This window comes from Callorhinchus milii, unplaced genomic scaffold (assembly GCF_018977255.1).
Source record: "Callorhinchus milii isolate IMCB2004 unplaced genomic scaffold, IMCB_Cmil_1.0 Scaffold47, whole genome shotgun sequence".
NCBI classification, from domain to species: domain Eukaryota; kingdom Metazoa; phylum Chordata; class Chondrichthyes; order Chimaeriformes; family Callorhinchidae; genus Callorhinchus; species Callorhinchus milii.
Genome location: NW_024704788.1, coordinates 335,331 through 346,814, shown reverse-complemented (window position 1 = coordinate 346,814; position 11,484 = coordinate 335,331). Strand labels below are relative to the sequence as shown.

The 11,484-nt window shown below is 49.5% G+C and overlaps 1 protein-coding gene across 1 annotated transcript; it reads right to left on the bottom strand.

Moving 5' to 3' along the window:
- Positions 1–4,289: 4,289 nt before the first annotated feature.
- Positions 4,290–11,044, bottom strand: LOC103173349 (zinc finger protein 664-like). The gene is made up of 4 exons (XM_042345438.1): positions 10,889–11,044; positions 8,276–8,441; positions 7,073–7,213; positions 4,290–5,452 (listed from the first exon to the last, which is right to left on the bottom strand). Exons 1-4 carry the CDS (start codon positions 10,922–10,924, stop codon positions 4,362–4,364), a joined length of 1,434 nt encoding a protein of 477 aa, XP_042201372.1. The 5' UTR covers positions 10,925–11,044; the 3' UTR covers positions 4,290–4,361.
- Between the last annotated feature and the right edge of the window lie 440 nt (positions 11,045–11,484).

The window sequence follows — 11,484 nt, the reverse complement described above, 5'->3', positions numbered from 1 at the left end:
GAATGTTATTTTAATAAGAAGAAGGTTCCTTGTGTGTGACAAAGCTGCTTTGCCCGATCGAGAGCGTCTCAAACTGCTTCATTGGATTTACTGCAAAAGCTCAGTGTATTTTGGAGGGGAATTTTCTTCCCAAATTGCGAATTCAACTGCAGTGTCAGTTCCAGTGTAGATTTCCCGAACACTGACATAGCTCTTTCCCGTCAACGTCGAGGCCTTGTGGTAATACATATTAAAAAATACGCACAGACAGAAGGTCCTCTCTCTCTCGTCGTGATAACAGCATCTGAATGCACCGAACACTTTCGTGTTGTCGACTGTCAGCGACCGTCAGTGAAGTGGCGGCTGTGATGGTTCTCTCTAAACTCTATATGCCCTGTAGCTCAGTGGTTAGAGCACTCGCTTTGCAAGTGAGAGACCTGAGTTCAATCCCAGGCAGAGGGCGAAACCTTGGGCCAAGTTTCCTTACTCCACACAGAGCCTAATAATAATCCTCCAAAACCAAAAAACAATAATAAATTGGTCCATTTTCAATCTACGACTGGTGTGGGATATTGCTGTGCGCAATTGGCTGCCGCGTTCGCCCACAAATATACAGTCAATTCATTTTACAGTGTGTTCTGTGAAGCGTTTTTGGACGTCCTCCCGACGTGAAAAACGCTATATCAAATGCAAGGATTATTATTATTTATATGGGATTTATCTTTCCCCCAAATTTTTTTTTCTCGAATGCATTCAATCTATTATTGCAACACAAACTGAAGGCTGTTTGTAATTCCAAACGGTTGACAGTCTCTCTCGCGCTTACTCTCTCTTGTGCGCTTTCTCTCTCTCTCACGAGATAGGAGAGTGCACGCGTGAAAGGCAGAGAGTGTGCACGTGGATATAGAGAGTGGGCACGCGAGATATAGAGAGTGTGCACGCAGTATACAGAGAGTGTGCACGCGATATAGAGTGTGCACGCGAGATATATAGAGTTGTGCACGCGAGATGCAGAGATAGTGCGCACGTGGGATATAGAGAGTGTGCACGCAGGATATAGAGAGAGTGTGCACGCGGGATATAGAGAGAGTGTGCACGTGGGATATAGAGTCTGTACGCGGGTTATAGAGAAAGTGTGCACGCGAGATGCAGAGACAGTGTGCACGTGGGATATAGAGAGAGTGCACGCGGGATATAGAAGAGTGTGCACGTGGGATACAGAGAGTGGCACGCGGGATATAGAGAAAGTGTGCACGCGAGATGCAGAGACAGTGTGCACGTGGGATAGAGTGTGCATGCGAAATGCAGAGACAGTGCGCACGCGGATATAGAGAGAATGTGCACGGGATATAGAGAGAGTGTGCACGCGAGATATAGAGAGTGTGCACACGAGATATATAGAGTGTGCACGCGAGATGCAGAGATAGTGCGCACGTGGGATATAGAGATGTGTGCACACGGGATATAGAGAGAGTGTGCACGCGGATATAGAGAAAGTGTGCATGCGAGATGCAGAGACAGTGTGCACGTGGGATATAGAGAGAGTGAGCACGCGGGATATAGAAGAGTGTGCACGTGGGATATAGAGAATGTGCACGCGGGATATAGAGAAAGTGTGCACGCGAGATGCAGAGACAGTGTGCACGTGGGATATAGAGAGTGTGCATGTGGATATAGAGAGTGTGCACGTGGATATAGAGAAAGTGTGCACGCGAGATGCAGTGTGCACGTGGGATATAGAGAGCGTGCACGCGGGATATAGAGAAAGTGTGCACGCGGGATATAGAGAGTGTGCACGTGGGATATAGAGAGTGTGCACGTGGGATATAGAGTGCACGTGAGATCCAGAGACAGTGCGAACGCGGGATATAGAGAGTGTGCACACGGGATATAGAGAGTGTGCACACGGGATATAGAGAGAGTGTGCACGTGAGATACAAAGAGAGTCTGCATGCGAGATATAGAGAGTGCATGCGAGATATCAAGACAGTGCGCACGCGAATATAGAGAGAGCGTGCATGCAGGATATAGAGTGTGCACGCAGAATATAGAAAGAGTGTGCACGCGAGATGCAGAGAGTGTGCATGTGGGGTTAGAGGGAGTGTGCACACGGGATAAAGAGAAAGTGTGCACGCGGGATATGGAGGGAATGTTCACGTGTGCGCACAAGTGTTTGAGTGTGTGTCTGTGCGTGCGAGGGTGTGTATGTGAGGGTGTGTATGTCTGTGCCCGTAAGTTTCTGTGCTATTTATATATGGGCACACAACCTTGCGGGCACACATTCTCCGGCGTACACACACCCTCCATACAAAGACACACAGAAACTCGGGCGTGTGCAAACACTCACACCTCGGCGCACATTAAAAATACCAGCCAGCAGCCACTGAACACGAGCCACAGCCACTACACACCAGCCGCAGCCACTGAACACCAGACACAGCCACTAAACACCGGCTACAGCCACTAAACACCAGCCACTAAACACCGGCCACAGCCACTAAACACCAGCCACTAAACACCGGCCGCAGCCACTAAACACCAGCCACAGCCACTAAACACCGGCCACAGCCACTAAACACCAGTCGGCAGCCACTAAACACCAGCCACAGCCACTAAACACCGGCTACAGCCACTAAACACGAGCCAGCAGCCACTAAACACCAGCCACAGCCACTAAACACCGGCCACAGCCACTAAACACCGGCCACAGCCACTAAACACGAGCCAGCAGCCACTAAACACCAGCCACAGCCACTAAACACCGGCCACAGCCACTAAACACCGGCCACAGCCACTGAACACGAGCCAGCAGCCACTAAACACGAGCCACAGCCACTAAACACCAGCCACAGCCACTGAACACGAGCCACAGCCACTAAACACCCGCCACAGCCACTAAACACCCGCCACAGCCACTAAACACCCGCCACAGCCACTAAACACCCGCCACAGCCACTGAACACCCGCCACAGCCACTAAACACCAGCCACAGCCACTGAACACCAGCCACAGCCACTAAACACCGGCCACAGCCACTAAACACGAGCCACAGCCACTAAACACCAGCCACAGCCACTAAACACCAGCCACAGCCACTAAACACCGGCCACAGCCACTAAACACCAGCCACAGCCACTAAACACCGGCCACAGCCACTAAACACCAGCGCACCCACTAAACACCAGCCACAGCCACTAAACACCAGCCACAGCCACTAAACACCAGCCACAGCCACTAAACACCAGCCACAGCCACTAAACACCGGCCACAGCCACTAAACACCAGCCACAGCCACTAAACACCAGCCACAGCCACTAAACACCAGCCACAGCCACTAAACACCGGCCACAGCCACTAAACACAGCCACAGCCACTGAACACGAGCCACAGCCACTAAACACCAGCCACAGCCACTAAACACCCGCCACAGCCACTAAACACTAGCCAAAGCCACTGAATAACAGCCACAGCCACTGAACACCAGCAACAGATGCGCTCACACAGACATACAGAAACACAGACACTCGGGCGAACATACACAGACACACACACATGCAGATCAACATACACATACATAACTATATAACAGACACTCTTCTCAGTTATCTTCCCTTCTTCTCCTCAAGCTCCGCCACTATCCCTCCTGTGCCTTGCAAACCCGTCTTCCTGCCCTTTCCTCACACTCCAGGTATTTCCAACTGTTATATTCCTTGTGAGACAATAACCACACCAAGTAATTGTTTCCATCAAATTGTTTTCTTTATTAATCCACAATAATAGCGAAATCTCTATCAGATTGCATTCTGCTACTATGCGCTGGAAATAAAACTACAAACACAGAATACTCTGCTGATATAAAATACATTACCCACGATATAAATCAGCAAACACACAGCAAACTGGTGGGTAATAACCCAATTCAGACCCATTCTGTTGGTAATGAACAAGGAAGGATACCCGAACCTGTTGGTAAAAGACCAGAGCTGTAACCTGTGATGTGAGCTGTAACAGTGGAGGCCATGACTTGTGTCAGTGGGACACACCGGCTCTGATTTCTCATCGTGCAATTCTGTTTCGCTTTCTCTGGTGATAGTCTCACGTGTGCACAACAGCTGTGTGTTAGTGACTGCAGCACATGGTCAGGTGAGAAAGGGGAAAACTATCATTTGTTCTTTTAACTGAGAATCACTGGTATTCATTCGATCAAATGGATATATATATTGCTGTATCAAAAAAAAATTATTTCCTTCATCTCGAAGCAACTTCTCATTTTAACTTTGAACAGCTCCAGGAAAGCTTTCCTCCAGTCGTGACATCTTTCAGAGCATTTGTGATCATTCTTCTGCTTGGAATCAGCAAAATTATTCCCACATTCAAGACATTTATACAGTCTCTCCTCTATGCCCTTTCTGGTGTGTTTGGAGGTACTGTTTCATAGTGAAACTCCTTCCACATTCAGTACACTTGTATGGTCTCTCTCCATATGTGTGTGATCGCTGGTGTACCTGAAGATTTCCTGATGTTGTGAAACTCTTCCCACATTCAGGACATTTATACGGTCTCTCTCCGGTGTGTGATCGCTGGTGTATCTGGAGATTCCTTGATGACGTGAAACCCTTCCCACATTCAGCACATTCAAACGGTTTCTCTCCTGTGTGTGATCGTTGGTGTACCTTGAGGTCCCCTGACAGTGAGAAACTTTTTCCACATTCAGCACAATTATACGGTCTCTCTCCTGTATGTGATCGATGGTGTAACTTGAGGTTCCCCGACTGTGTAAAACTCTTACCACATTCGCCACATTTATACGGTCTCTCTCCTGTGTGTAATCGCTGGTGAATTTGGAGGGCACCCGAGTGTGTGAACGTCTGCCCACATTCTGCACACTTATAGGGTCTCTCTCCTGTGTGTAATCGATAGTGAACCTTAAGCTCCCCTGATGTTGTAAAATTCTTCGCACATTCACTACATTTATACGGTCTCTCTCCCGTGTGTGATTGCTTGTGTCTTAGGAGGGCACCTGACTGTGTGAAACTCTTTCCACATCCAGCACATTTATACGGTTTCTCTCCTGTGTGTAATCGATGGTGAACGTAGAGGTTGCTTGATGTTGTGAAACTTTTTCCACAATCAGCACATTTATACGGTTTCTCTCCCGTGTGTGACCGTTGGTGAATGCGGAAGTTCTTTGATGATGTGAAACTCTTTTCGCATTCGGCACATTTATACGGTCTCTCTCCTGAGATCGATCGCTGGTGACTCTGCATAAACCCCTTTTCTGCAACAGTATACGTGATAGATCCCTGACACTCTCTCTGCGGTGAAGAAACATTTTCGCTACAGGCAGATTGTGTTGATGTGTCTCGACGGAGCTCGGGATGTCTTCTGCTGTCTTTCTGACAGAACTCGGTATGAGTAAACACAACGTTGCAATGAGGGCGAGAGTGAGACTCAGGATCATCCACTTTGGGAGCTGATGGGAGAAAAGATCTGTGTCAGCAACTTATGAGAGTTTCCTTTTGGAATTGCTGTTTGACCAATCCTGAATTGGTCCTGGCATTTGTACAGTACATGATCAAGTCAAAACACTCTAACTGATGGATAGTAATTACTCTGAAATGTTCTGGTCAGTTTCTCCCAGTTTCCTGGCCAGTCGTCATCTACACTAATCATTTTAATGCTGGGAATATGTTGTGTTGTCGGAGGTACTGTCCTTTAGATGAAATGTTAAACCGAGATCCCTGGCCAGGCCTGTTCAGGTGGATGTTAAACATCCCACATCACGATTTCTAAAGAGAAGAGAGTTTTTCTCTTTTATTCTCTTACCCACAATGTCGTGGCTGATAATGTAAAATCAGGTACTTATACAGCACAGAAGGAGGCCATTCAGCACACCAGGCCCATGCCTTCTCTTGAAAGGTATGTTCAAATTAATCCCACTCCCCCGTTATCCCTCCAAAACAAAGAACAATAATACATTGGTCATTTTCAATCCACGACTGTTTGTGGGACACTGTTGTGCGCAATTGGCTGCCGCGATTTGCCCACAAATATACGGTCAATTCACTTTACAGAATATTCTGTTAAGCGCTTTGAGACGTCTAGAAAGCTTGAAAAGTGCTATATCAAAAGAAAGGATTACTATTATTATTATTATCTCAACATAGCTTTGCAAATTTGTCCTCCCCAAATATGCATCCACTTCTCTCTTGAAAGTTGTTATCAAATCTGCTTCCACTATCCAGATCTGAACACAGATATCCCAATAAAATTGGTCAATTCGTTCTTAGCTATTTGGGAGATATAGCTGTGTGTAAATTGGCTGTTGGAGTCACCGCACTTTACAGTAACCACTTTTGGATGTCTTGATGATGTGATAAGATGCTATATAAAATTTCCAATATCCCTAGGATCTATCATATTTGTCTGAAGAGATATAGAGGGGGACTTTAGCTTAAAGCTCGGGGCTCATGACAATGTAAAGCTCTTTCCCCAGTAACTTGACTTGAGTAGAATAGACTATGAGCTCATAGTCCTGACATGTGCCTTGAGCCAAACCGCAGAAGCGAGCATGGAGCTGACTGAGTCCAGACTAACACTTGGAACACTGAAAATGTCCATTTCAGCATTCACAGGAACTTCTCATGAAAGTGACAAACATTTAACTGCAAAGTAACCTCTCACGATGGAGTGAAACTTTCAATGTGTGATCACAACCGTTGGAATACAACAATAATAAATTATTGTTTTTAATAACGCCAATAATGTCAAATTTCTCAAAGCTCCAGGAGGGATACGTCATGCATATGCTTTGGCTTGCAGGTTAAACAGAGTACGATTCAGTCTCTTTCTTCCGGAGTTCCTGTGACTCGCTCCTTCCTCTTTGACCTTACTTCCTTCCCCACTTCTCTTGGCTTCTACCCTAAGCCACAATAGTCCATCACATTGAGACATCCTCTTAACAAAAGGCACTCTGTCAATGTAAATCTGTACTGTATTGAGTAGAGGGCAACCAACTGAGCCAGGCTGACATCTGCCCGATTCTGCACTGGAGCATGTTATGCTGAGAAACTCAGATTGATTTGTTACATACACAGGTAGTCATCCTCAGGAAGATCCCTTTCGTCAGTGCAATTTCTTTTCTCCTTCTTTCTCAAACAGTATCTGCTGCTCTCGGCCTCTCCTCCACTCGCTTGGTTGTGTTTTGAGCTCAAAATCTTTCCGGTTCGGCCTCCTGTGAAGTAAATTTTAAAAAAGGAGCAGCATTGAGAACCATAGTGTACACAGAGACATGAAAGTTCTCACAACTCTTGGCCATTATTCCACAAATAAAGATGGTGTAACATTTTTGGACAATTCAGTTCAGTGTTAACTGAACTCACAGTCAAGACTGAGACTCCAGTGTCGGAGCTGAGGGGAAATGCTGTATTGTCCTTTATGAAATACTGACTGTACCAACTGCAGCTTCGCTTGCAGCCAAAGCATCCAATATGGAGTGTAGACGGACACAAAGAGACACAGACAGACATTCATCCGTATCTATACGCATCTGGGAGGACCCTTGTGGGAGGACTCATTCTGGACTTGCTGTTGTTTGAATGTGCAACTCATTTTGGTGCACTGTTACAGTCTTTCCAGCAATGAGTGGAGCTGTGCTGTTCTTTGTTCTTCAATTTCATTTAATTGTGAAATTGTGACTCAGTGGTTAGAGCACTCGCTTTGCAAGCGAGAGACCTGAGTTCAATTCCAGGCACAGGGCGAAATCTTGGGCAAGTTTCCTTACTCCACACAGAGCCTTATAATAATCCCTCCGAAACCAAAAACAATAATAAATTGGTCATTTTCAATCTACAACTGTTTGTGGGACATTGCTGTGCGCAATTGGCTGCTGCGTTCGCCCACAAATATAGTCAATTCACTTTACAGTGTGTTCTGTGAACTGCTTTGGGACGTCCTCCCGACGTGAAAAGCGCTATATCAAATGCAAGGATTATTATTATTATTATTGGACCTTCTCTCTTTTCCTGAGATTTTTACTCATCCTTCAAGGTTTGATTTCCGCTTGGTCACCTTTATGATGATCAATATAAATGTATAATTTATGATCACTGGGCGTGTCCTCCCAATGGGAAAGTCGCTTTAAAAATGTAAAGTTGTGGTTGCAGTGGCTTAGCTTAGTCTGTGTTCCTTATTTTGTTCCCGCCACTGCTTGTCTACACGAGTGATCTTTGACATGGTCAGAAAGACACATTTTCTGAGCTCACAGTTTCTGTGTCGCTTTTTCCAGGAAGAATACCTTTCTTAGATATTTTGAGATGTTTATTTTCACCAACTGAGAATCCTCCTCTTTTGCCCAGAACGCTCTCTTCATTTGCTGAACCTGTTGCTTCAGTCACGACTCTTTTGGAGTCACCTCCATCCTCAGCTGATCCTGACGGGATGGGTGAGCTCTCCTTTTTGCTCTGAAATACAGAACGTAAGAACAGGGAAGAACATAATAAGTGTGTGTCAGTCTGGATCGGTCTGTCCCACTCTCGCGTCTGTGCCACAAGGTTGGGGGGGGGTTCAAGCTCCACGTCAGGAGCTGACACTGCAATGCAATGCTGGGGGTGAGCTGCCGCCCTTCGGAGGAGGTCCCATTTAGCTGCGCAGGTGGAGCATTCCTCCTGATGTGAAAAGCACATCTCCCTGATGAAGCCGGAGGGACGGATCACAGCGTTCAGGACAGACCGGACGGACAGATTAGGCCTTTCTTCACTGAGAAAAGATATTCAAGAGGGGACCTAATAGAGGGGTTTAAAATTATAAAATGGTTTCATAAGGTCAGCACAGATAGGCTGTTCCTACTTGTTGGGAAACCCGTAACCGGGGACACAAGTATCAGATCACTATGGGATGTAAATGAGATGGATTCAGATCGGATAGTTTGCGGATGACACCCAACTCGACCTCTCTGTGGCACTTGCTGTTTGATGTGAGGAGGATAGAGGGGGATTGAGAGGGGTTTCATCACATCCGGGCTGGACCATGCCAACTCCCTGCTTGTCGGCCTTCACAACTCTTCCCTCCACAAGCGGCCAAACCTCTCCTGCACCCGGCTCCGTGCCCCCGAACCCCACCCTCGCCCTCCACTGGCTCCCCGACCCCCAGAGGATAGAGGTCCAAATGCTTGTCCTCGCCTTAATACCCTCCATGGCAGTGCCCTGCGACCTCTGGGACCTGCTGACCCGACATCAACCGGTCCGCTCCCTCCGTCCAGCAGTTCCCGCTGCTCCACGTACCCCACCTGGAGCCCAACCACCATCAGGAGCCGGGCCTCTGGGTCCCCGTGAACTCTATCCTCCATTCCCTTTGGCTTTCTCTCTCTCTCTCTCTCTCTCCCACACTCTCTACCGCGCTCTCCTATACTCACAGGCGCGCGCTCCCTCCTGCATCCGCGCGCTCCCTCCTGCACCCGCGCGCTCCCTCCTGCACCCGCGCGCTCCCTCCTGCACCCGCGCGCTCCCTCCTGCACCCGCGCGCTCCCTCCTGCACCCGCGCGCTCCCTCCTGCACCCGCGCGCTCCCTCCTGCATCCGCGCGCTCCCTCCTGCACCCGCGCGCTCCCTCCTGCACCCCGCGCTCCCTCCTGCACCCGCGCGCTCCTCCTGCACCCGCGCGCTCCCTCCTGCATCCGCGCGCTCCCTCCTGCACCGCGCGCTCCCTCCTGCATCCGCGCGCTCCCTCCTGCACCCGCGCGCTCCCTCCTGCACCCGCGCGCTCCCTCCTGCACCCGCGCGCTCCCTCCTGCACCCGCGCGCTCCCTCCTGCATCCGCGCGCTCCCTCCTGCACCCGCGCGCTCCCTCCTGCACCCGCGCGCTCCCTCCTGCACCCGCGCGCTCCCTCCTGCACCCGCGCGCTCCCTCCCACACACGTTTCTCACACACACATTTTCCCCCACATGCGCACTCTCTCACTCACGCACACTCACACACTCTCATGGACACTCACACTCTCACGCGCACACACACTCTCACGCGGGCACACACTCTCACGCGCACACACACTCTCACACACTTACACTCTCTCATACACTCACACTCTCTCACACATTCACACTCGCACATGGACACTCTCAAACACTCACACACTCTCACACACTCACATATTCTCACACACTCACATACTGTCTCTCACACTCACATACTCTCACTCACACGCACTCTCACTCACACACACTCACTCACACTCATACGCACTCTCACACCCCCTCTCTCTGTCTCTCTCTCACACTCTCTCTCACACACTCTCTCACACAGACTCTCTCGCTCACTCTCTCTCACACACACTCTTTCTCCCTCTCACACTCTATCTGTGTCTCACTCTCTCTCTCCACACTCTCTCTCACACTCATACGCTCTCACACGCTCTTTCACTCTCTCACACACTCTCTCTCTCTCACTCTGTCTCACACTCCCCCTCTCTCTCTCACACACACTCTCTCTCTCACTCTCTCACACACACTCTCTCTCACACTCTATCTGTGACTCACTCTCTCTCTCACACTCACTCTCTCACTCACACACTCTCTCACTCTCTCTCTCTCTCTCTCTCTCCCACTCTCTCTCACACTCTCTCTCACTCTCTCTCTCATACACACTCTCTCCCTCTCACACTCTATCTGTGACTCACTCTCTCTCTCTCACACTCAGTCTCTCACACACACTCTCTCACTCCCTCACACTCTCTCCCTCCCTCACACTCTCACACTCTCTCACACTCAGTCTCTCACACACACTCTCTCACACACACTCTCTCACTCCCTCACACTCTCTCTCTCACACACTCTTTCTCTCACTCTCTCAATCTCTCTCTCTCTCTCTCTCTCTCACACTCTCTCTCTCTCCCTCTCTGTCTGTCGGTCACGGACCTGATCGGTGACTCTGGATCTCAGTGACTCGGCCATGTTTGTGTTTCTCCAACCGTCACTCTGTCTCCGCCCACTCGCTCCTCATTGGTCCTGTTCAGCTCCCGCCCCCAACGTCAGAGCTTCCCAATGGTCAACCGAGATGTCAATCACGTGCCGCTCTTGACGAGTCCGTGTCCACGTCAATCATCTTCCCTCCGCCCCGCCTCTCGCGCGCTTTCTCCAACCGTCACCCTCTGTCCCGCCCACTCGCACCTTACTGGTTGCTTCACACCCGCTCCAGCTTTCCATTGGTCAGTTAGGCTGTCAATCAGATCCCCACTCGGTCATTACCCGCTCCATCCCCCTCCCCCCGCTCGCACTGCCATTGGCTGTTGTATAACACCCGCCTTCTCAGCCTCAGCTTCCTATTGGATGGACGAGGCGATCGCTCGCCGCTCCGTGCTCTGATTGGCTGACGTGCACGTCACTCGCCCCGCGTGTCAGCCTGGAGCCTGGGTCAGGGCGACAGCGAGACCGGGGTTCGGTTCCTGACCGGGACGGCCGTTGAGCCGCTTTCCTGACTCCGCCCTCAGCCTCTGCTCTCCAGCAGCCAATGG

Bases quoted from the DNA above. Each gene is read 5' to 3' on its own strand.
- LOC103173349 (XM_042345438.1), bottom strand. From the start codon at position 10,924: ATGGCCGAGTCACTGAGATCCAGAGTCACCGATCAG. The intron at 8,442-10,888 runs GTCCGTGACCGA...TCTGTATTTCAG, and splicing joins GATCCAGAGTCACCGATCAG to AGCAAAAAGGAGAGCTCACC. The intron at 7,214-8,275 runs GTATTCTTCCTG...TTTACTTCACAG, and splicing joins TCTCAAAATATCTAAGAAAG to GAGGCCGAACCGGAAAGATT.